We start from the raw sequence: 27283 nt of genomic DNA, 5'->3' as shown, positions 1-27283 counted from the left end.
CTCTCTCTCTCTCTCTCTCTCTCTCTCTCATATTAGATGCGCCGTGCGGCATTTCTGTAACATTTCTCTCTTTTTACTTCTAAAACCACTCAAGCATAATTCTGTACAAACTTTTGTATATCAGACTAATTCAGAGGGTACCCCTTTTAGTAAACAGGATTTGTTTTTGTTGTAACCTTAATTGTGTGTATTTTGCAGCGAATTGAAATTGTATGATGTTACCGAAATGCCAAAAGCCCTATCTCGGCTAATATTAAAGGGAATAAGAATGTTTTAACATATTCTGGGAGGGAAATTGAGTTAGATTTTAGCTGTAGTTATTCCCCCGTGTTCACTCAAGATTTTAGTTTTTTTCGTGAAATTTCACAAAAAAGGGCCCCTGTGACCATATGCGACCATGAAGGACCTTTAGGCTGATATGGGACATATCAAAAGAAAGGAATATTAATGGGGGGATGGATTTTCTCACACATTCTTGCTATATAGGTGCCTTTTGACAACCTCAGTGAGTTTCAGAAAGATTGCTTAAATTTTAAGAGGTTTATTACAAAATGTTTATTATTGGCTGATGTTACCGAAATGCCGAACTATGGACTTAACAGTTTTTGCCCTTTGGAACACCTTGAAAATATATATTATTTAAATGCCTTTTCTGAAAACAAGACAATCAGTACTCTGTTTTGTATCAATGGTGTTTCAGATCGAAACACATTATTTTTTCCACTAGTTTAGGACCATAAATGTATTTTTTGGCATTTTCGTAACATGTCTTGATTTTACAATAATGTCACTAAAATAGTAATATAAAAACAGATGGTCACTATGATGTTTGACAATATGGTATTACAATTCATGTTAATGAAATAAAGATTGAATGTGTTGTCTCAAAGATGAAATATGAATTAAAAACACATTTTGCGGCATTTTGGTAACATGGTATTAGGGTTAGGTTTAGGGAAAGTATGAGGGATGTCAAAAAAATGTTTAGGTCCTTTATTTAGAAAGCCAATGAAGAAGAAGGAATAATAGAGTCTTGCCATTTTAAACATTTTATATTCATGATATCTTAGAATTTCCCCATCTGAGCATGATAATGAATGGGAAATACAAAACTTGAAATATCGTTGCCTATGTATCATAAGAATATTATCTTCCACAATAATTTAAAATAATATAAGAGAATACATCATTTAGTAGCAAAAAACACAATTAATAGCTAAAATAAGATTAATTATTGAATGATTAAGATATTTAGGCATTTCGGTAACATGATGCTAGGGTTGGGTTTAGACAAAATATGAGTGACGTCAAAAAAATGTTTAGGTCCTTGATTTAAACAGCCAATTAACAAGAAGGCGTGATAGTCTTCTTCCATTTCAGACATTTTATGTGAATGATATCTTAGAATTTTCACATACGAGCCTGATAATGAATGGAAGACAAAATACTTGAAATGTATAGTTTGATGTACGTTGGCTTTGCATACATGAAACGGTAAGTAACCACCAAGAGCTTTCAAAAATGTATAGTTTGAGGTACTTTCTTGTTGGAATACCGGCGGTAACCTCTAAAATATACTGGCTTTGAGTTCAACTAGTCAGTATGTGACGCCCAGTTAGTAAAGAAAGTGTCATGTAATTGACATATGAGTTGGACATGGCTTTGCATACATTAAATGGTTTGTACATAGCAAGAGCTTCCAGGAAATATATAGTTGGAGTAACTTTTGTGTTGGAATACCTATGGTTACCTATAAAATATACTGGATTTGAGTTAAGTTAGTCTGTATGCAGAAACAAGTTAGTACAAAAAGTGGCATGCAATTCAGATGTAGAAGGGTGAGACATGGCTGTGCCTACATGAAATGGCATCTACACACCAAGAGCTTTCAGAAAATGGATAGTTGTAGGTACCTAGATGCAGGGATACTTGAGTTGCCACCTAAAACAGTATTGGCTTTGAGTTCAGTTAGTCTGCATACAAAGTCCCGTCAGTAAAGACATTGACGCGTAACTGACATGTAGAAGGGTGGAACATAGCTTTACCTACATGAAATGGCATCTACTCACCAAGAGCTTTCAGGAAATGTATATTTTGAGGTACCTAGATGTGGGAATACTTGAGTTCCCACCTAAAACAGTATTGGCTTTGACTTCAGTTAGTCTGCGTGCGAAGCCTGCTTAGGTATGACATTGACGTGTAACTTACATGTAGAAGGATGGAACATGGCTTTGCCTACATGAAATGGAATCTACACACAAAGAGCTTTAAGAAAATGTATAGTTTTAGGTACCTACATGTAGGAATACTTCAGTTGCCACCTAAAACAGTATTGGCTTTGACTTAAGTTAGTCTACGTGCAACGCCTGGTTAGGTATGACATTGATGCGTAACTGACCTGTAGAAGGGTGAAACGTGGCTTTGCCTACATGAAATGACATCTACTCACCAAGAGCTTTAAGAATATGTATAGTTTTAGGTACCAACATGTAGGAATACTTGAGTTGCCACCTAAAACAGTATTGGCTTTGACTTCAGTTAGTCTGCGTGCAACGCCTGGTTAGGTATGACATTGACGTGTAACTTACATGTAGAAGGGTGGAACATGGCTTTGCCTACATGAAATGGCATCTACACACCAAGAGCTTTCAGAAAATGTATAGTTTTAGGTACCTAAATGTGGGAATACTTGAGTTGCCACCTAAAACAGTATTGGCTTAGACTTCAGTTAGTCTGCGTGCAACGCCTGGTTAGGTATGACATTGACGCGTAACTGACATGTAGAAGGGTGGGACATGGCTTTGACTACATAAAATGACATCTACTCACCAAGAGCTTTCAGAAAATGTATAGTTTTAGGTGCCTGGAGGAGGGAATACTTGAGTTGCCACCTAAAACAGTATTGGCTTGTAGTGCAGTTAGTCTGCATTCGAAGCCCCGTCAGTAAAGACACTGACGCGTAACTGACAGGTAGAAGGGTGGAACATGGCTTTGCCTACATGAAATGGCATCTACTCACCATGAGCCTTCAGAAAATGTATAGTTTTAGGTACCTAGAGGAGGGAATACTTGAGTTGCCACCTAAAACAGTATTGGCTTGTAGTGCAGTTAGTCTGCATGCGAAGCCCCGTCAGTAAAGACACTGACGCGTAACTGACATGTAGAAGGGTGGAACATGGCTTTGCCTACATGAAATGGCATCTACTCACCAAGAGCTTTCAGAATATCTATAGTTGTAGGTACCTAGATGTGGGAATACTTGAGTTGCCACCTAAAACAGTATTGGCTATGATTTCAGTTAGTCTGCGTGTAACGCCTGGTTAGGTATGACATCGATGTGTAACTTACATGTAGAAGGGTGGAACATGGCTTTGCCTACATGAAATGGCATCTACACACCAAGAGCTTTCAGAAAATGTATAGTTTTAGGTGCCTGGAGGAGGGAATACTTGAGTTGCCACCTAAAACAGTATTGGCTTGTAGTGCAGTTAGTCTGCATTCGAAGCCCCGTCAGTAAAGACACTGACGCGTAACTGACAGCTAAAAGGGTGGAACATGGCTTTGCCTACATGAAATGGCATCTACTCACCAAGAGCTTTCAGAAAATGTATAGTTTTAGGTACCTACATGTAGGAATACTTGAGTTGCCACCTAAAACAGTATTGGCTTTGAGTTCAGTTAGTCTGCATACAAAGTCCCGTCAGTAAAGAGATTGACGCGTAACTGACATGTAGAAGGGTGGAACATAGCTTTACCTACATGAAATGGCATCTACTCACCAAGAGCTTTCAGGAAATGTATATGTTTAGGTACATACATGTGGGAATACTTGAGTTCCCACCTAAAACAGTATTGGCTTTGACTTCAGTTAGTCTGCGTGCGAAGCCTGCTTAGGTATGACATTGACGTGTAACTTACATGTAGAAGGATGGAACATGGCTTTGCCTACATGAAATGGAATCTACACACAAAGAGCTTTCAGAACATGTATAGTTTTAGGTACCTACATGTAGGAATACTTGAGTTGCCACCTAAAACAGTATTGGCTTTGACTTAAGTTAGTCTGCGTGCAACGCCTGGTTAGGTATGACATTGATGCGTAACTGACCTGTAGAAGGGTGAGACATGGCTTTGCCTACATGAAATGACATCTACTCACCAAGAGCTTTAAGAATATGTATAGTTTTAGGTACCAACATGTAGGAATACTTGAGTTGCCACCTAAAACAGTATTGGCTTTGACTTCAGTTAGTCTGCGTGCAACGCCTGGTTAGGTATGACATTGACGTGTAACTTACATGTAGAAGGGTGGAACATGGCTTTGCCTACATGAAATGGCATCTACACACCAAGAGCTTTCAGAAAATGTATAGTTTTAGGTACCTAAATGTGGGAATACTTGAGTTGCCACCTAAAACAGTATTGGCTTTGACTTCAGTTAGTCTGCGTGCAACGCCTGGTTAGGTATGACATTGACACGTAACTGACATGTAGAAGGGTGGGACATGGCTTTGACTACATAAAATGACATCTACTCACCAAGAGCTTTCAGAAAATGTATAGTTTTAGGTGCCTGGAGGAGGGAATACTTGAGTTGCCACCTAAAACAGTATTGGCTTGTAGAGAAGTTAGTCTGCATTCGAAGCCCCGTCAGTAAAGACACTGACGCGTAACTGACAGGTAGAAGGGTGGAACATGGCTTTGCCTACATGAAATGGCATCTACTCACCAAGAGCTTTCAGAAAATGTATAGTTTTAGGTACCTAGAGGAGGGAATACTTGAGTTGCCACCTAAAACAGTATTGGCTTGTAGTGCAGTTAGTCTGCATGCGAAGCCCCGTCAGTAAAGACACTGACGCGTAACTGACAGGTAGAAGGGTGGAACATGGCTTTGCCTACATGAAATGGCATCTACTCACCAAGAGCTTTCAGAAAATGTATAGTTTTAGGTACCTAGAGGAGGGAATACTTGAGTTGCCACCTAAAACAGTATTGGCTTTGACTTCAGTTAGTCTGCGTGCAACGCCTGGTTAGGTATGACATTGACGTGTAACTTACATGTAGAAGGGTGGAACATGGCTTTGCCTACATGAAATGGCATCTACACACCAAGAGCTTTCAGAAAATGTATAGTTTTAGGTACCTAAATGTGGGAATACTTGAGTTGCCACCTAAAACAGTATTGGCTTTGACTTCAGTTAGTCTGCGTGCAACGCCTGGTTAGGTATGACATTGACGTGTAATTTACATGTAGAAGGGTGGAACATGGCTTTGCCTACATGAAATGGCATCTACACACCAAGAGCTTTCAGAAAATGTATAGTTTTAGGTACCTAAATGTGGGAATACTTGAGTTGCCACCTAAAACAGTATTGGCTTTGACTTCAGTTAGTCTGCGTGCAACGCCTGGTTAGGTATGACATTGACGCGTAACTGACATGTAGAAGGGTGGGACATGGCTTTGACTACATAAAATGACATCTACTCACCAAGAGCTTTCAGAAAATGTATAGTTTTAGGTGCCTGGAGGAGGGAATACTTGAGTTGCCACCTAAAACAGTATTGGCTTGTAGTGCAGTTAGTCTGCATTCGAAGCCCCGTCAGTAAAGACACTGACGCGTAACTGACAGGTAGAAGGGTGGAACATGGCTTTGCCTACATGAAATGGCATCTACTCACCAAGAGCTTTCAGAAAATGTATAGTTTTAGGTGCCTGGAGGAGGGAATACTTGAGTTGCCACCTAAAACAGTATTGGCTTGTAGTGCAGTTAGTCTGCATTCGAAGCCCCGTCAGTAAAGACACTGACGCGTAACTGACAGGTAGAAGGGTGGAACATGGCTTTGCCTACATGAAATGGCATCTACTCACCAAGAGCTTTCAGAATATCTATAGTTGTAGGTACCTAGATGTGGGAATACTTGAGTTGCCACCTAAAACAGTATTGGCTATGATTTCAGTTAGTCTGCGTGTAACGCCTGGTTAGGTATGACATCGATGTGTAACTTACATGTAGAAGGGTGGAACATGGCTTTGCCTACATGAAATGGCATCTACACACCAAGAGCTTTCAGAAAATGTATAGTTTTAGGTGCCTGGAGGAGGGAATACTTGAGTTGCCACCTAAAACAGTATTGGCTTGTAGTGCAGTTAGTCTGCATTCGAAGCCCCGTCAGTAAAGACACTGACGCGTAACTGACAGGTAGAAGGGTGGAACATGGCTTTGCCTACATGAAATGACATCTACTCACCAAGAGCTTTCAGAAAATGTATAGTTTTAGGTACCTACATGTAGGAATACTTGAGTTGCCACCTAAAACAGTATTGGCTTTGACTTCAGTTAGTTTGCGTGCAACACCTGGTTAGGTATGACATTGACACGTAACTGACATGTAGAAGGGTGGGACATGGCTTTGACTACATAAAATGACATCTACTCACCAAGAGCTTTCAGAAAATGTATAGTTTTAGGTACCTAGATGTGGGAATACTTGAGTTGCCACCTAAAACAGTATTGGCTTTGACTTCAGTTAGTCTGCGTGCAACGCCTGGTTAGGTATGACATTGACACGTAACTGACATGTAGAAGGGTGGGACATGGCTTTGACTACATAAAATGACATCTACTCACCAAGAGCTTTCAGAAAATGTATAGTTTTAGGTGCCTGGAGGAGGGAATACTTGAGTTGCCACCTAAAACAGTATTGGCTTGTAGTGCAGTTAGTCTGCATTCGAAGCCCCGTCAGTAAAGACACTGACGCGTAACTGACAGGTAGAAGGGTGGAACATGGCTTTGCCTACATGAAATGGCATCTACTCACCAAGAGCCTTCAGAAAATGTATAGTTTTAGGTACCTAGAGGAGGGAATACTTGAGTTGCCACCTAAAACAGTATTGGCTTGTAGTGCAGTTAGTCTGCATGCGAAGCCCCGTCAGTAAAGACATTGACGCGTAACTGACATATAGAACGGTGAGACATGGCTTTGCCTACATGAAATGGCATCTACTCACCAAGCGCTTTCAGGAAATGTATAGTTTTAGGTACCTAGAGGAGGGAATACTTGAGTTGCCACCTAAAACAGTATTGGCTTTGACTTCAGTTAGTCTGCGTGCAACGCCTGGTTAGGTATGACATTGACGTGTAACCTACATGTAGAAGGGTGGAACATGGCTTTGCCTACATGAAATGGCATCTACACACCAAGAGCTTTCAGAAAATGTATAGTTTTAGGTACCTAAATGTGGGAATACTTGAGTTGCCACCTAAAACAGTATTGGCTTTGACTTCAGTTAGTCTGCGTGCAACGCCTGGTTAGGTATGACATTGACGTGTAATTTACATGTAGAAGGGTGGAACATGGCTTTGCCTACATGAAATGGCATCTACACACCAAGAGCTTTCAGAAAATGTATAGTTTTAGGTACCTAAATGTGGGAATACTTGAGTTGCCACCTAAAACAGTATTGGCTTTGACTTCAGTTAGTCTGCGTGCAACGCCTGGTTAGGTATGACATTGACGTGTAATTTACATGTAGAAGGGTGGAACATGGCTTTGCCTACATGAAATGGCATCTACACACCAAGAGCTTTCAGAAAATGTATAGTTTTAGGTACCTAAATGTGGGAATACTTGAGTTGCCACCTAAAACAGTATTGGCTTTGACTTCAGTTAGTCTGCGTGCAACGCCTGGTTAGGTATGACATTGACGCGTAACTGACATGTAGAAGGGTGGGACATGGCTTTGACTACATAAAATGACATCTACTCACCAAGAGCTTTCAGAAAATGTATAGTTTTAGGTGCCTGGATGAGGGAATACTTGAGTTGCCACCTAAAACAGTATTGGCTTGTAGTGCAGTTAGTCTGCATTCGAAGCCCCGTCAGTAAAGACACTGACGCGTAACTGACAGGTAGAAGGGTGGAACATGGCTTTGCCTACATGAAATGACATCTACTCACCAAGAGCTTTCAGAAAATGTATAGTTTTAGGTACCTAGAGGAGGGAATACTTGAGTTGCCACCTAAAACAGTATTGGCTTTGACTTCAGTTAGTCTGCGTGCAACGCCTGGTTAGGTATGACATTGACGTGTAACCTACATGTAGAAGGGTGGAACATGGCTTTGACTACATGAAATGGCATCTACACACCAAGAGCTTTCAGAAAATGTATAGTTTTAGGTACCTAAATGTGGGAATACTTGAGTTGCCACCTAAAACAGTATTGGCTTTGACTTCAGTTAGTCTGCGTGCAACGCCTGGTTAGGTATGACATTGACGTGTAATTTACATGTAGAAGGGTGGAACATGGCTTTGCCTACATGAAATGGCATCTACACACCAAGAGCTTTCAGAAAATGTATAGTTTTAGGTACCTAAATGTGGGAATACTTGAGTTGCCACCTAAAACAGTATTGGCTTTGACTTCAGTTAGTCTGCGTGCAACGCCTGGTTAGGTATGACATTGACGTGTAATTTACATGTAGAAGGGTGGAACATGGCTTTGCCTACATGAAATGGCATCTACACACCAAGAGCTTTCAGAAAATGTATAGTTTTAGGTACCTAAATGTGGGAATACTTGAGTTGCCACCTAAAACAGTATTGGCTTTGACTTCAGTTAGTCTGCGTGCAACGCCTGGTTAGGTATGACATTGACGCGTAACTGACATGTAGAAGGGTGGGACATGGCTTTGACTACATAAAATGACATCTACTCACCAAGAGCTTTCAGAAAATGTATAGTTTTAGGTGCCTGGATGAGGGAATACTTGAGTTGCCACCTAAAACAGTATTGGCTTGTAGTGCAGTTAGTCTGCATTCGAAGCCCCGTCAGTAAAGACACTGACGCGTAACTGACAGGTAGAAGGGTGGAACATGGCTTTGCCTACATGAAATGACATCTACTCACCAAGAGCTTTCAGAAAATGTATAGTTTTAGGTACCTACATGTAGGAATACTTGAGTTGCCACCTAAAACAGTATTGGCTTTGACTTCAGTTAGTTTGCGTGCAACGCCTGGTTAGGTATGACATTGACGCGTAACTGACATGTAGAAGGGTGGGACATGGCTTTGACTACATAAAATGACATCTACTCACCAAGAGCTTTCAGAAAATGTATAGTTTTAGGTACCTAGAGGAGGGAATACTTGAGTTGCCACCTAAAACAGTATTGGCTTTGACTTCAGTTAGTCTGCGTGCAACGCCTGGTTAGGTATGACATTGACGTGTAACTTACATGTAGAAGGGTGGAACATGGCTTTGCCTACATGAAATGGCATCTACACACCAAGAGCTTTCAGAAAATATATAGTTTTAGGTACCTAAATGTGGGAATACTTGAGTTGCCACCTAAAACAGTATTGGCTTTGACTTCAGTTAGTCTGCGTGCAACGCCTGGTTAGGTATGACATTGACGCGTAACTGACATGTAGAAGGGTGGGACATGGCTTTGCCTACATGAAATGACATCTACTCACCAAGAGCTTTAAGAATATGTATAGTTTTAGGTACCTACATGTAGGAATACTTGAGTTGCCACCTAAAACAGTATTGGCTCTGACTTCAGTTAGTCTGCGTGCAACGCCTGGTTTGGTATGACATTAACGTGTTATTTACATGTAAAAGGGTGGAACATGGCTTTGCCTACATGAAATGGCATCTACACACCAAGAGCTTTCAGAAAATGTATAGTTTTAGGTACCTAAATGTGGGAATACTTGAGTTGCCACCTAAAACAGTATTGGCTTTGACTTCAGTTAGTCTGCGTGCAACGCCTGGTTAGGTATGACATTGACGCGTAACTGACATGTAGAAGCCCCGTCAGTAAAGACACTGACGCGTAATTGACAGGAAGAAGGGTGGAACATGGCTTTGCCTACATGAAATGGCATCTACTCACCAAGAGCTTTCAGAAAATGTATAGTTTTAGGTACCGAGAGGAGGGAATACTTGAGTTGCTACCTAAAACAGTATTGGGTTTGACTTCAGTTAGTTTGCGTGCAACGCCTGGTTAGGTATGACATTGACGCGTAACTGACATGTAGAAGGGTGGGACATGGCTTTGACTACATAAAATGACATCTACTCACCAAGAGCTTTCAGAAAATGTATAGTTTTAGGTGCCTGGAGGAGGGAATACTTGAGTTGCCACCTAAAACAGTATTGGCTTGTAGTGCAGTTAGTCTGCATGCGAAGCCCCATCAGTAAAGACACTGACGCGTAACTGACAGGTAGGAGGGTGGAACATGGCTTTGCCTACATGAAATTGCATCTACTCACCAAGAGCTTTCAGAAAATGTATACTTTTAGGTACCTAGATGTGGGAATACTTGAGTTGCCACCTAAAACAGTATTGGCTTTGATTTCAGTTAGTCTGCGTGCAACGCCTTACATGTAGAAGGGTGGAACATGGCTTTGCCTACATGAAATGGCATCTACTCACCAAGAGCTTTCCGAAAATGTACAGTTATAGGTACCTAGATGTGGGAATACTTGAGTTGCCACTTAAAACAGTATTGGCTTTGACTTCAGTTAGTCTGCGCGCAACGCCTGGTTAGGTATGACATTGACGCGTAACTGACATGTAGAAGGGTGAGACATGGCTTTGCCTACATGAAATGACATCTACTCACCAAGAGCTGTAAGAATATGTATAGTTGTAGGTACCTAGATGTGGGAATACTTGAGTTGCCACCTAAAACAGTATTGGCTTTGCCTACATGACATGGCATCTACTCACCAAGAGCTTTCCGAAAATGTACAGTTATAGGTACCTAGATGTGGGAATACTTGAGTTGCCACCTAAAACAGTATTGGCTTTGACTTCAGTTAGTCTGCGTGCAACGCCTGGTTAGGTATGACATTTACGCGTAACTGACATGTAGAAGGGTGCACATGGCTTTGACTACATAAAATTACATCTACTCACTAAGAGCTTTCAGAAAATGTATAGTTTTAGGTACCTAGAGGTGGGAATAATTGAGTTGCCACCTAAAACAGTATTGGCTTGTATTGCAGTTAGTCTGCATGCAAAGCCCCGTCAGTAAAAAAAATGACGCGTAACTGACATGTAGAAGGGTGGAACATGGCTTTGCCTACATGAAATGGCATCTACTCACCAAGAGCTTTCAGAAAAATGTATAGTGTTAGGTACCTAGATGTGGGAATACTTGAGTTGCCACCTAAAACAGTATTGGCTTTGACTTCAGTTAGTCCGCATGCAACGCCTGTTTAGGTATGACATTGACTTGTACTGGAGCCAGAGACTTGTTGATAAGGTGTGTGCATGTGCGTGCTGGGTGTGTGTGAGAGAGTTTCTTAATTTGTCCACTGTTCTAATAAATGTTTACATTATTGCATTTTTTGGCTTTTTTATTACTTGGATCCATGCAGCTGGGATTTCTCAGATGTTAATTTGGGCATGTTAATATGTAGTATAGTACAAGCGAATTACAAAAAAGTTAAGACACTTGGTATTTTGTGAATAAAATCAAAATGCTGTCATTGCACAATACTCTTCTTATTAACAGATTGAATGTTTTGACAAAGACAACATATCAGTTGTCAAAGTCAAGAGGAATTATTGTTTTTAGGAAAGTGTGTAAAGTTCACCCTTGCATTAAATCCCATAAAAGTTGGGACAGTGCCAATAAAATGCTTTTAAAGTTGGATAAGACTAAAGACAAGACAAAGAAGGATACTTAACAGTTAATTACTTTGACTGATGGCACTATTTTTATGTGTGAGACATGATTTCAGCAGCTCAACTGGTAGGTGTGTTCTTCATCATGTATTCCTTGTTGTTATGCTTAATGTATGACATATCCTGACTGCAGGATGACCATTTTATCACCTGTCTACTCTTATGATGGAGCCACACTGATGGATAGTATAGAATGGAATTTGCCATAAGTATGTGGCAATATCTAAAGGTTGTGCTCCAAAACATAAAGCCTTGGTAGCTAAGTCTTATATGCTGTTTACATTTTTCATTTCATTTTGTTTACCTAATTTATCATTTTAAAAGTTCTACCCATGTCCCTTTTGTAGCATTTGTGTAATTCAACTAGCATACTGTAGTGTAGTACTGACTGCAACTATACACTTCTGATGTTTATGAATTAGAATTGTTTCATAATTTCTGGAGTTCAGCTGCTGTCTTGTAATATGAACAGGGGTCCTGTTTTGGCAAAACATCTGAGTTTAGTGAAAGTCTGAATCATTGCTGAACGAATAAGCCAATTAGGATCACTGGGTTTTGGCATCACAGGTTGAGTTCAATGTGAGCTGCTGAGGTGGCATCAGTAAAGATGATGGACAGAGAGTCAGGATCCTGCATTCAGCCAACAAAACTATAACTCTAGATTAAATATAATACAATGAACTGGACGGTATAATTACGCTTACAGGGATTACGAATCACATGTATCATGACAGGTATGGATATCATCATTTTTTACAGTAACATGTTTAATCTTGTGCCACAACACTTGGTTTGAGGTGAAGATCATGTGCACTTGAGCAACACAAAAACCCAAAGCACACACCTAAAAGCACAGTGGAATGGTTGTAAAATGAAAAATACACTGTTCCAAAATGAGAGTTTAATAACATAGGGGTGTACTCACTTTTGCACCAGCATAATTTAGCAAAACTGGACATTTAAGTTATACTATTGACCTTACTTTTCTGCCGTAAGCTCAGAAGATGTTGTCTTTCACTTACTCTATGAGCATTTTGGGAATAACTTGTGTGTTTATTAAAATATCGTTCAAATGTTAAGCCTACTTTTCAACAGGGGTGTACTCATTATGTGTTGTGCACTGTACATGTCTTTCATAAGGTTAAAATTATGCCTACTGTGAGAACGCGTTACACAAATGCCAAATGTGTGCACTTGCCAGAGGGAGAGAGGGAGAGAGGGAGAGAGTGGTAATATTGGGAAAGTGTGTGTCATTGACGGCATATGTACTTTTTAAAAAAATATTTCACATGGTAATAATGGCACAGTGGTACATGACACATGCCACACATTTTTTTGGATACAGCATCAATTTAAAAAAATGTTACCATTATGCCACTATACCAAACACATGTTACCAAAATGCCAAATGTGGTTACCAAAATGCCAATCCCATGTTACCAAAATGCCGCGCAGGTTACCAAAATGCCAATCACGTTACCAAAATGCCGAGATATATGTTACCAAAATGCCGATGCATATATCTCTCTCTCTCTCTCTCTCTCTCTCTCTCTCTCTCTCTCCCTCTCTCTCTCTCTCTCTCTCTCTCTCTCTCTCTCTCTCTCTCTCTCTCTCTCTCTCTCTCTCTCTCTCTCTCTCCTCTCTCTCTCTCTCTCTCTCTCTCTCTCTCTCTCTCTCTCTCTCTCTCTCTCTCTCTCTGCCTCTACAACTTATAGCGCTGTTCATTTACAAATTTCACTATCTTATAACTTTAAATGCTTCCTAACATATTGGACACACTTCACACATAATGCAGTGATTTTTTTTCATCTCCAAGTATCAACATGACCAATTTTTGAAGATGAGATGGATTTTGGAAAAAAAAGATGAGCTCTGATCTAATGCGCCATCTGTCTTAAGAAACCTCAAGGTTTTTTTTGGCATTATTTTGCTAGCGTGCCTATTCTGAATGAGCCATTTTGACATAGATGAATCTAGATTAATCTAGATTAATTTCATAATTACAGTGAGATTAATCTAGATTAAAAAAATTAATCTATGCCCACCCCTAATTAGATTACATACACTTACCTACAAATCACTCTCTGTCTCTCTCTGTCTCTCGGTCTGTCTCTCTCTCTCTCGCTCTTCTCTCGCTCTTCTCTCGCTCTTCTCTCGCTCTCCTTTTCTCTGTCTCCTTTTCTCTCTCTCCTTTTCTCTCTCTCCTTTTCTCTGTCTCTTCTTTTCTTTTCATTTCTCGATCTGTCTCTCGATGTGCCTCCGTCTCCGGGTTGGCCACCTACCTGACGCATTTATATCCAAAGCAACTAAGTTATTTTGGTACAGGGTAATGGTTACAGTCTCTGGAGCAATGTGGGGTTAGGTGCCTTGCTCAAGGGCCCTTCAGCCATAGGTGGAGATGCTGGTAAGCACCCAATCTTTTTCACATCCATACAAAAGCACAAAATGCAAACCCACCTTCATCTTCTGGCAGATGGTGCCGGTCGTCAGGTAGGTGAGGCCTCGACAGTGCTCCATCCTCAAACCCCACCTGAGAGAGAGAGAGAGAGAGAGAGAGAGAGAGAGAGAGAGAGAGATGACTGATGTTATTCTGATTGATCAGGGGATGCGCGAGTGCCTGGACGCACACGCACGCACGCCTCTGTTGCAGATCTCAGACAGTAGCATGTAGAACAGTCTCTCTCGCACGCACGCACACACGCACACAAACAAACACACACGCACACAAACACACACCCTTAAAACTCATACCTGTTGCGTATCTCGGACAGCAGCATGTAGAACAGGCTCTCGCAGTCTACGTCGGTGGGCAGGAAGCCCAGCAGGTGCTTCTGGGGGAAGCCGATGTCCGTGACGGTACGCACGAAGACGGGCATGTGCTCCTTGCCCTCCACCATCACCGTGTCCTGCAGCAGCACAGAGAAGAAGCGCGCGTGCCGCAAGCTGGACTGGATCTCGTCCCGTATCAGAGTATGACCCAACAGCATCACCTAATACACGGGAAATACATGTACATACAGTATATTTAATAATATATTTAGTAGTTTAGAAGAAGCGCACGTGCCGCAAGCTGGACTGGATCTCATCACGAATCAGCGTATGACCCAACAGCATCACCTAACACACACACGTACATACAGTATATTTAATAATTTATTTAGAACATTTGTAGTTGCAGCACCGAGAAGAAGCGCGCGTGCCGCAAGCTGGACTGGATCTCGTCCCGTATCAGAGTATGACCCAACAGCATCACCTAATACAGTCCATAGGAAATATTAAGCTATCAGTTGTACACATCACCTAACACACAGGAAATATCATTAGTAGTTATACACATCATCTAACACACAGTAAATATCATTAGTAGTTGTACACATCACCTAATACAGTACACAGGAAATATTAGTAGTAGTTACTCGAAATCATGGGTGGGGAACCTAAGGCCCGTGAGGCAGTCGTATACGGCCCCCGATATAATATAAAGACTATGACCGACCAGCATCACCCAATACACGGGAAATATTATTATATAACTGTGGCAGTCGTAGCCTAGTGGTTAGAGAGTTGGTCTTTCAATCTAGGGGTTGCAGGTTCGAATCCCTCCTGACCTCTCCCTACCCCTCCATCCATGGCTGAAGTGCCCTTGAGCAAGGTACCTAACCCCACATTGCTCCAGGGACTGTAACCAATACCCTGAAAATACTAACTGTGAGTCGCTTTGAATAAAATGAAAGCGTCAGCTAAGTATAATGTAATGCAATAACTGTAAATATGACCCAACAGGATCACCTAATACACAGAAAATATTATTAGTAGCTATACACAGGGCTGCAAATGAACGCCACAAGAACGGGGGGATACCAAGAATCTGACTTAGTAGTAAGCCAGGTTAAAGGTGGTGGTGGTGCAGGTTCAGATTTAAAAGACTTTTCATCACTTTCTTTTTGGTACTGTAGTACACATTTCCCAAGTGGATGTCGCTTTCACTACATAAATCAAAATGAAACAAACAAACAAACAAACCTCTGCTTTGTCCACCTTCTCCTCACAGAGCTTGTTGACGCCCGTCGGTCCTCCCGTGCTCAAGGGGGCGCCGCCGCTGCCGATGCTGAAGCCGTAGAGGGCCAGCGTCTCCTTGAAGTGCAGCTTGAGGATCTCCTTGCCCCTGGCGTGGGGGTCCTTGATGTCGCCCATGTCGTCCTGCAGGGCGTCCCCGTCGCCGCCCACACCGCTGTTTTCGCCGCCGTCCAGCTGGGCAGCCGCGCCCGAGCCGTCCGAGAGGCCATCTGTGGACCAAGTCATTACATCGTCCTTTAATAGGGCTGCAACTCACGACTATTTCAGTAGTCGGCTAATCTATAGAGCAGGGGTTCCCAACCTTTTTCAAGTTGGGGCCCACTCAAAATTGTCAAAAATGTTCGGGGTCCACCCAATTAAGAATAAAACTCAAATAAATTAACAACACACACCAAAATATGATTATTATTTTTGGAAAATTATTTCAAGGCCCACTTGGAATACCTTCAGGATCGACCAGTGGGCCCCGGCCCATAGGTTGGGAATCACTGCTATAGAGCAAGTGATTAGGCACGATTAATCAACAAACAAAAAACCCTTTTGCTGCAACCTCTGCCAAAAACTTGCCGAATTACATGAAAAGAATGACAATGGAACCAGAAAACTATTAGTATATACACTGATTTTGTAACGGCATAAAATAAAGAAGCTAAATAAAGAGGATAAATTAAGAAGCCATCAGAGGTGAAATTCAGCTTTCCACTTTGAGTTTCTTAGTAAGTGAAGATTTTCTTGCACACCTCCTTGGTCAGGTGCGTAGGAGTGGAACCCCAAAGTCACCAACGTTAGATCAAAGAAAGCTCCCGCACACTGTTCACATTTGCATGGTTTAATGCAATGTTTCGGTCTACTGACCTTCTTCAAGCAATTCAAAACACTTTGAGTTTCTATCAAATAATGCAAGAAAACTCTACAGTGTGGGGAGCTGTACAATTAATATAATTTAAATGTCGACCACCAAGTCATCTGGGTGTCCATCTATGAGGGAATTCATTACATCGTTTACTACCAGTAATGCAACCCCCCCCCCCCCAAAAAAAAAACAATGGCTGCATCGCAATCACTGGATCGATCACAATTAACAACCCATATGCGCCAAATCATACTATTGCAAATAAATAACACAATTCAAACCTTTAGATTTCTTCCCAGCATCAGTCTCTCCAGAAATCTGTGGAAATACAAATCAGCACATTACTTAGTATTAAAGGCAGGGCAGAGAACAGTTTATACCTTCATGTGCAGGTAAATTACTACAGTATCAGTTAAACTGGAAAGCAATGGTAAATCATGGACACCCAGTGGTGAAGTAGACTGGTGCGCACGGGTATGTAGCACCGGTATAAAATGTACACAGGGTTCCCACACCTTTTTCATGAACAAATTCAAGCACTTTTCAAGCACCTTCAAGCACCAAGTCTTCAGTTTTCCAGCACCTTTAAGAGGTCACGGGAAGGGGGTATGAGCGTCCTCCCCCAGAAAATGTTGTGCTTTTAAAATGCAATTTCCTGCATTGTAATCAATATTAAGATGTCGAATGGCAAATCCCATCTGACATATCACTCCCTCAGATTTTTGATGTACCTGAACAATTCATTTCTATTATTTGGTTTACTGAGTTTGATTCAGTAGAAGCATTTTCAAGCACTTCACCAAAATTCAAGCATTTTTACAACCTTGGAAACAATTCATTGAAATGCAAGCATTTTCAAGGAATTCCAGCACCAGTGGGAACCCTGTGTACAGCAGGTGCACAGTACCGGCAGGAGAATAGGGTCAATGCAGGCCAAAAACTCACATTTGAAAAAAGCAAGGTCTGCTATTGAAGTAGAAAACACGTACAACCACACTATGCCATTTGAGACAAGTGTCCTATGACGAGACCCCCAATTTGCATGATATTAAACTTGGTTGAATAATTTTGCTTCACTTTGCTACTCTTTTCTTGCCGTCGCCTCCCTCATGGGAATGAATGGCCAGGTTCGCTTCGCTTGGCCAAATTCGCGTCTATTTGTCCCTACCGTAAGTCTATCATGGTCTACTGGTTACTCAGGTAAGTGACCCGTGTTGGAAAGAAACAATGGGTACATGTATCTGTGGTGTTGTTGTCCCCATTCCCGTCTTGTTACAGCCAACAAGAGGACATAAGTTAAAGCAAGGGTGGGGAACCTTTTCCATTCGAGGGGCCACTTCAAATTCATCCGAGGGCCGTAAAAGTCCTCTGAGGGCCGTATTATGAACACAAACCAGGATTTCCCCCTGCTTTAGACCTATATTGAAGGCAGCTACCTTTAAAACAGTCCCCATATTCTCTAGGACCCCTGAATATAACTTAAATGTATTGCAAATGTCATTTCTAATATTCCTTTACAAAATATGTCATATTTCATGTGAAGTTGCATAACATTAAAATCATGTCAGGAGCCGGATAAAACGACCTCAAGGGCCGCAAGCAGCCCTCGCAGCAGAGGCTCCCCACCCCTGAGTTAAAGGGGTATGCCACTATTTTGGGGCTTAATACAGTTAAAATCGTTGGCCAGGGTTTATAAAGGTGGTTAAGTGTCTTATTTTTCATGTAAGCCGTTGTCTTGCTTTAAGACAAGTTAAAAGAGGGAGCATCTCACTAAGCTAGTGAAAGTCAATGGATCCGTGTAGCATTGTAGCATGCTACACGGATCCATTGACTTTCACTAGCTTAGCGACATATTCTCTCTTTTAACTTGTCTTAAAGCAAGACAACGCTAAACATGAAAAATAAGACACTTTACCACCTTTATAAACCCCAACCAACGATTTTAACTGTATTAAGCCCCAAACTAGTGGCATACCCCTTTAAAGCATGAAAGTTATGATGCAGGTGGACTCACTGCCCCACCCCCGAGTTAAAGCATGCAAGTTATGATGCAGGTGGACTCACTGCTTCTGCTGGCCGTTTCCTTCTGTAGGTCTGAGGCTCCTGCTTGCTCTTGGCATCAAATATACTGGGCACAGCTCCATCTTTTAGGACCGGGACACCACCCTGAAAGAAATCAACATTTTAAAAAGAATTATGCACTGAAACAATCGCAGACACTAGCGCGCGCACAAACACACACACACACACACACACACACACACACACACACACACACACACACACACACACACACACACACACACACACACACACACACACACACACACACACACACACACACACGTAAATTCCTCATGAGGGGCGCCAGATCGCCAAATCAAGACGTTAAGGCTGTGGCCCTTACAGTGATGTGTTTAAGTCCTGCTGGGATAGATTTTCCAAGTGCATTTGTTTCTCCTGAGTCATGCTGCAGCCTCCACAGAGCAAATATTGACACAGCAACACGGCCATATAGGACATATAGGCTTGAGAAAAGTAGAGGCTCCAGCACAATGCAGCTTCGTTTTTAGGTTTTTATTATGTGCAAACACCCGACTTAACGTTTGTGCAAACACCCGACTAACGTTTCAGTGTTCTTGCTACACCTTCTCCAGAGTGCTACACCTTCTTGGACTTTTAAAGGAACAGACCACCCTTTTTTGATTTACACAGATTTGTAGTAATACCTACACACGGTGTTTTGGTGCAATAACTACAGTCTTTGCCAGATTAGGTAGCTCTGCTTAAAGGAACATACCACCCTTTTTTGATTTACACAGATTTGTAGTGTTTCCCAGCATTATTCATGAATGTGCATATAATTTTCCTCTCAGTGTTTTCAGTACTTAGATTTATTGATTCAGAATTATTAGCATAGCTTAGCATAATCACTGGAAGTAACTGGTATCTTTAGCATCAAGCCACAAGTGATCACTGGACGGAATTAAATTGCCCTTTTACATTCTGGTGAATTTTACATGCATTTTAAAATGGTTTATAAGTACATTTGATGATGTTTTATTTTGTACCATAGACTTGCATTACTATGCCTAATTTGGCCATACTGTTAAACTGGGCAATGCAAATACATAGACAAAAATGATATGCACATTCATGAATAATCCTTGGAAATGCAGCAAATATGTGAAAATCAAAAAAAAAGGGTGGTCTGTTCCTTTAAAGGGACACTGTGTGAGATTTTTAGTTATTTATTTCCAGAATTCATGCTGCCCATTCACTAATGTTAATTTTTTCATGAATACTTAGCACCACCATCAAATTCTAAGCATTCATTATGACTGGAGAAATTGCACTTTTCATACATGAAAAGGGGGATCTTGTCCATGGTCCGCCATTTTGAATTTAGAAAAATAGCCATTTTCAGCTGCAAAAATGACTCTACTTGGACCATACTAGAAAATATTTGTTTATTACTCAGTAAACTTTCATGTAAAGATCAAATTTGGCAATAGGCAGCCCAGTTTCAATGACCAGCATAGTTGCAGTACCTTATTCAGACCATTTCCTGCACAGTGTACCTTTAAGGGTGTTTGCACTAAGCAGCAGTGTGCTCCAACTAGGGGTGGGCGATATGACGATATTAAATCGTGAATCGTGATATTGAGTAAAAGATCGTCTCGAATCTGCCAAAGTGGAGAAATCGTATAGATCGTCTTGCAGTGAGGATGTTTATTATCAGCATCAGAGTGACATTTTCTCACTTGTGTTGTTGTCTTCACTTTATTCTTTACTTTATTGTATTCCAATTGTACACTTTATGAGAGTATCATCAGTGTGTTAACATTTTATTGACTGCAAATTACAAATTGCAATATGAAAGTTGTTTTTTGTTGTTTTTATTTTTTGGATGGAAGATCGTGATAAAAAATCGAAATCGAGATTTCATGTTAAAAAATCGTGATACAACATTTTTGCCATATCGCCCACCCCTAGCTCCAACCATTACTTTTCAGTGATGTCTGTCCCACTGAGTGCGTTTTAATATGCGACCTTGCCTCCACCACTTGCTTCTCGTCATGATGACATCACTGACAACAGCATTATATTTCAATATCTAGCAAAAGCTCAATTGTAAAGTCTTTTTCTCATTTGCAATTGGGATGGTGAATGAAAAACAGTCCCTCAAAAGTTGTTGTGGCGAGGCTGACAGCTGGGAAACTTTATCGTTTTCTCCACGGAGGAGGGGCCAGGAGGCGGGACGAGGAGACAAGCACAAGTGGAGGAGGCAAGGTCACATATTGGGATGCACCCACTGTGATGCACCTGCAAGCTGAGGGATGATGAGAAGAGTCCAGGGGTGAAAGTGGAAAAAAAATCCTGAGCCTGAACTTTTCCCCCTGCTAACGACAACGACAAGATACTGCATAGTGATGTAACGTAGGGCCTATTTTGACACATTATTCAAACATGTAATAGCCTGTGTATGACCATTATTCAAGCCTGATAGTAGAAGAAAACCCTGATCCTGTAACACTTTCTGAGATGAGAATAACCTAGTGGCTAATTATTATCAATGTTTTTATTTTTGCAAACTCTGTCAAGCCTGAAATCAGGCATGGAGCCTGAATACTATCAGCCCTGAGAGTCCCAATTCTACTGGGACATATAGGCTACTAACTCAAGATAGAAATTATCCCACCTATGTGCAATTAGCTCCCAAGGACACAGTGACAAGAGAGCGAACAGGAGTAAAGCTAGGTTTACACTCGTCCTCAGCCGACTGCAACGGTACAGATACCAGCCGCATTGCCCCCTGTGCAGAGCTGAACGGTAGCTGCAGTTGCAGTAGCTGAACCTCTGGTAGTGCGGTTCCGATTAATGTCAACTTCAGTACAGGCAAAAATGGGGCACCTAAGTCTCCACCCCTTCCGGGCGGCTTCTGGGGCTGGCAACGGAAAAACTTTTGACTGGGCTGTAATGGACTGATCAAAGCTATTTTCCGACCCACCTCGCATTTCCCCGTCGATCACACATATGCTGTGCCTCAGAATTAATAACAACCCATGGTGTGCTTGTTGACTTCACTTGGAAAGCGATTTTTGAGTTGTGATTGTGCAAAAATATGTAATTATTTGGACTACACTACAGGCGTCGCATGTCCGACGTGCAGCCACTTAAGCCACGGTGCAGCGGTAGGGTTGGCTGTGCCTCGGTTCACGTCAGATATGCGAGGCGCAAGTGTAGTCTCCAACACAGTTTTGCACAAAAGCTAAAATAACGTTTCTTGCGTGCCGAAAATGAGTGGTCTTACGACGCAAATCCAAACCTTTCAAATTCACTGTCATCATATGTGAAATCCGGAGCACATGCCAAACGGGATGAGGATTTAGCTTGACTCGCTCCATTGACTCGCATTCAAAATTTTGCGAGCTCCTGCCCCATGTATCGGAAGTAGAAGGGCGTGACTTAGGTGCCCCATACTGGATAAGAGAAAGATAACGCAAAACACGCCCACTCAATGCAAAAGCGTGTGCTCAAGTTGGGTCTCCTAAGGGGGCGTTGTCCCCTCCTTCTTCTTCTCTTTTTGAGGTGTTTGCACAAGACGTGCGCTACCGCCATCTACAGCGCTAAGGGGACTTCATTTATTCTCAACCTCAGGACTCCGAAGGTCTCCTAACCGAAGGTCTCCTAAAGGGCCGTTCACCCGACATAAAGTGGATACCGGAAAAGAAACAAAATGACGCTTCTTGTTAGATCCACTTTCTTTGGTACAGGAGAGGTGTAAACGAGCTTAAGCATGAGCACGGCAGGGCTCACAAATGGGGCTGGGTGTGGCTGGGTAACAATCTCATGATCCAATATGCATCACGATATACAGGGGCACGATATGATGTGCATTGCGATACAATACACATTGTGATTATTCGTACAGTATGTTGGATAGCAATTGAATGCCAGAATGCGGTGGCGGTGCAGTTACAATAAGAGAGTGGGCCTACAGTACACTAGCCTGATTATCATCGACTCTCAAATCTCTTTTAGACTTGGTCTGACCAGGAGCATAACAATTAACATTTCCCAAATGGCCTCCCTTGGTTTGCTAATGACTGTTTGCTTCCCAACAAAGTGGGAGGAGTTCCCGTATTTGCGGGAACTCAGAAAGTACTTGCATTCACTCTTGACCTGACTGGTGGCAAAGCTGAGGCTGTTGCGTCACTAGGAGCGCGTTCAGGCCAACTGAGAACCGTGCTGGAGCCCGTTCCCGCACCTACTCGCGAACCGACCGTCGTGTTCACGCCACAGATATTTGCGTCCGCGAACCGGAAAGTTGGTTCGCAATGCGAACCGCAAAATACTAGGTTTTTCTCTGCGAACCGTGACGACAGCGTGGCCATCAGCAGGTTCATACGGGTAACACAGTCACGTGCGGAAAAAGTTCAGAGCCCGGTATGAACACGTGGTTCGCAGACAAGCATTTTAGTGCCGAACGTAACTGGTGCGGGCACCGACACCGGCTCCGTTCTGGTCGGCCTGAAAGCCCTATAGGAGGGCACGGCCTGGCCTACAGTACCCTACAGTCAAGTGTTATCCCTTATTTCTACCATTAAGACCCAAATGGTGAACCAACTGTCTAAGAACGAAATGCCAGAGTGAAGGAATCCTGCACCAAAAGCAGCTCAAAACATAGTTGCAGGCACGCACACACACACAGCAGCTGGGTCAAAGACGTGCAAAATGGCATCGTCATTCAGTGTAACGGATGCCTTCTGCTGACTGAAACTGTAAAAACATGACTCTTTTTATTTATTTATTGTTACAGGGAATTCATGAAAGCCTCGGCTGTTACAGGGCTTATTGTTACAGGGAATTGTTACAGGGAATTCATGAAAGCCTCGGCTGTCATCCATTCACTTGAAACAAAGTAAAAATCACTTTTTTTTTTGCAGTTACAGTCGGCGGAAGGTGTCCGTAACACTGAATGACAAAGACGTCTTTGACCCAGCAGCAAATTTTGGGCCCAATGGACTCCCCCGACTATATCTTCATAAATCGGACTGTGTATGTGGGCCCCCTGTATAACAGTGTTTCCCAACCTTTTTTGTTCTGCGTACCCCCTAAGCCATTTTGTCATATGATGAGTACCCCCTTCACTCATGCTCTATATCTGTTCCTCTATCCCAATGTGACTACACTCCATATATTTGTTAAGGTAAGCGTACCCATTAAGCCCACCAAAATCTAAATTTCTTTATTTTTCAATCATCTTCACACAATTTTTTTGTGAAATGATTTCTTAAATAGTAAGATTTACCTCTCTTCTCAATGTTTATCACTGAGTTATTGAATATTTCAAAGTACAATATGAAGATTTTTTACGAGAAAAGTGAAAAGTCTGAATGGGCTTAAATGGTACCTTTGGTACCATTTAAGCCCACTTGTGTTCCAAATAAGCTCATATAGTTATTTCTCTATCAAAATACCTGGTGAGGTGTGTGAGTTGAGTTTAAACAGTGAGCCTACATGGCATAAATGGTTTCAGACCAAAATATTCTTCCAAAATGTAAGATTTGCTCAAAAAATAATGCATAAAACCTTACAGCATCTCTTACTTCATATACTTCATAAAATTCTTCATCCAAACAGAGAAATTTATTTTTTCTTATTGATTATTGTTAGTTCATTACATTACACCTTTTAAACCAACAACTTGAGATTGTACAGCACTTTTTATGTCCCTCAAAGGCATTTTTCATTAGCATGCATGCCAACTTGCATGCATTTCAATGGGGTGTACCATTTAAGCCCACCTAGTACCCATTAAGCCCGCCTATACAAAAAGCTATTTTATGGAAATAATCAACTCCACAAAACATTTAATGATGCATTTCTTTAAAGATCAATGCCAAACAAACTGGAATATGCTTAGAATTCATACCTAACCACCTTAAGTCTTACGGTAGAGTAAGATAAAGATGGTGTGTGGTTGTATCAAGAGAATATCGGCGTTTGCTCGCTCATAAAACACATCTTTCCATTTGAAGGGAAATGCTATAATTTAGTAAAACACTGCATGTATATATATAAAAATCATTACATTTACCTCTTGGTTCACTAAATATGAAAGTATTTTTCAAACATTTGACTTAAACTAGCTGAAATTCTATGATTTCTTACATATCCCAAAACAGCAAAGTTTTGAGGCGACTTCTTGTAGTCCTGAGACTGCATTCACTTGGACGGGGATAACTCAACGATAAAAAAATGTGATTTGTTTGCAATAAAAAATATTTTGTGTTACTAAACCCTTTAATTGGATAGGGTGATGAACAACAAAATCCACCTTTTCCCTTTCTTTAAATTGACCTCAAAGTTGAAAGTGGGCTTAAAGGGTACATGGGCTTAATGGGTACGCTTACCTTATTATTGATTTTTTCCAAGTACCCCCTGAGGTGTGCTCGCGTACCCCTAGTGGTACACGTACCCCTGATTGGGAAACACTGCTGTATAACATGGTGACTCAACCACACTTTGTCTCCCTGAACGACACCCCTGCACACGCACACACACGTGCACACACACACACACACACGTGCAGGCAAAACACAAGACACACAATTAAAAGTTAGCTTGTGTGTCTATGGCGAGAAAGACAAAGTATTGAGATTTACGCCCTTTACGCCCCCTTGAGATGCCTCCGCCCCCCCCCCCCCCAGGGGGCTTACGCCCCACTTTGAGAAACACTACATTATACACTGATACACGAACACTGAAGTGCACAAGTGCTTCCCTTGAGGTCCAGCACACATGTGAATATTGTTTACTCAGCATGTTCACAGGCCAGATGGCCAGGTGCTGCTTACCTCTTGGCATATCAGTGAGCTCTCGAAGTGTTTTGAACACAGCTTGTAGCCCTGGTGCAATTCCTCCGGTGTTTTGGTCCCGAGGTCTGGTCGGTTGCAGCTACTCAGCCATTGTTTACATCTGTGAGGTAGAACGATGGAGGGCCAGAGAGAGAGAGAAAACAATACCGCGAAAGCAGGGATGAATACTCGAAAGCAGGCAGTACAGCAAAACTAACAGTAGGCCAAAGCCAGAGTATAGCTCTACACTAGAAATGTGTGCACCATGCAACCTCCCGGGGAGGGGGAGGGCTCGCTGATTCAGATGCTAGGATGGAGAATACAAAATGAAATCCTTTGGGGGGGGAACAACAAACGCAAATTTCCACAAACAATAGGGTCTATAGCCTTGCCCTTGAACACAGATCCGAAGTATTTATTCATGATAATGCAGCACTTTCCAGATATGTGACAAGCTTTAATAAACTAATGAAGACGAACCGGCGCTGTATTCCTTTAAATTGTATGAGGAAGGCTAGCAAAACGGCTAACGCGCTACTCAAAGTGTGACTTGCAGAACAACTTTATAAATACAGCCTGTGGGGGAAAGATTATAAACAAATCACCCTGGAAGAAGTCACAGACGTTTGAAACCATTCTTACCGTTCGGGGTCAAGAGGAAAGCTGAAGAAGGCAATATCGGGCTGGTCTGATTTCTGGTTACAATTCGCTGCAGCACAGCAGTCGGGCATTTTGGACTGCATGCACTCACTCAATGGCTCAGAATGAATTTTAGCATCGCACAAGATCACGCATAAGCTCTAAGTAGTTCAGCCAGCTGCCTCCACTGGAGTAATCCGTGCTCCGTGGTACATTAACCGTGACTTCCCTGGTACTTTAGGTGGTTACGACTTCATTTAGCAAAACTTGATTTTCTCTTATGGTCTGTCTCTAGTTTGGTTTGTTCAAGCGACTGCTACCAGGAAGGACTCCTCTGCGTAGCGGAAGTAAAACCGTTCTGTTTGGATGTCAGTGTTCTGGTCGTGTCCCATTTGTTCAAAACATTAACATTTAGCTCTAGGTATTAGATTTACTCCGACTAGACTAACGTCATTAAAATTATAGGGCAACAGTGCGTTTTTAAAATGCAATTGCGATTATATTATCCAAAGAGACGGTTTGAAAACAACCATCAATGTTTGAATGAGCATCTTTCACGACCACGAGGCACTTGATTTTTTTTTTTAAATATCACGTGCCCCAAACTGTACTGGCTGTTCTCCCTTTGCACAAGGGGGTATGGAAAGAGCAACAGTAAGTCGAGACTGAAATTATTACACAGGGGGGCGCCATTTGATAGAAAAGATTCATTCAAGTGCCATAGTTTGTAATGGTGCATTCCCCAGAGGTAGGAGCTTCCTAGTAGGCAACAAGAAGGCAGCTACCTCCCACTTGAAAGCGTGCCAAACAGCAAGTCAAACAAACTACAAACATGGAGGGACAAAAACTACATATCCATTTCTCAAAGATGTCAGCAATGTAAAAAAGTGAAAGTGAAAGCCCATTGGGAAACTACAACTCCCATTGTCATTGTGACACAGCACTCCACTGAACACTGCAGACTGCACACAACGAAATTGCATTTAAGCCTCACCCGTGCAAGGGGGCAGCCCTAAGTGGCGTCCCATGGGGAGCAGTGTGGGACGGTACCATGCTCAGGGTACCTCAGTCATGGAGGAGGATGGGGGAGAGCACTGGTTGATTACTCCCCCCACCAACCTGGCAGGTCGGGAGTCGAACCGGCAA

The 27283-nt window shown here is 41.9% G+C and overlaps 1 protein-coding gene across 1 annotated transcript in view; it reads right to left on the bottom strand.

The window, feature by feature from the left end:
- si:dkey-250d21.1 (uncharacterized) overlaps positions 1–26285 on the bottom strand; it is a 79466-nt gene extending 53181 nt beyond the window's left edge. The window contains exons 1-7 of the mRNA XM_063202747.1: positions 26141–26285; positions 25499–25619; positions 18699–18800; positions 16916–16952; positions 15728–15990; positions 14456–14694; positions 14162–14234 (exon numbers count right to left, since the gene is read on the bottom strand). Coding sequence (XP_063058817.1) covers positions 14162–14234; positions 14456–14694; positions 15728–15990; positions 16916–16952; positions 18699–18800; positions 25499–25619; positions 26141–26241 — 936 coding nt within the window. The 5' untranslated portion in view covers positions 26242–26285. The remainder of the gene's footprint in view (positions 1–14161; positions 14235–14455; positions 14695–15727; positions 15991–16915; positions 16953–18698; positions 18801–25498; positions 25620–26140) is intronic.
- Between the last annotated feature and the right edge of the window lie 998 nt (positions 26286–27283).

Source organism: Engraulis encrasicolus, chromosome 7, assembly GCF_034702125.1.
Source record: "Engraulis encrasicolus isolate BLACKSEA-1 chromosome 7, IST_EnEncr_1.0, whole genome shotgun sequence".
NCBI lineage: Eukaryota > Metazoa > Chordata > Actinopteri > Clupeiformes > Engraulidae > Engraulis > Engraulis encrasicolus.
The sequence above is the reverse complement of the archived record's forward strand: the minus strand, read 5'-3'. Positions and strand labels throughout refer to the sequence as shown.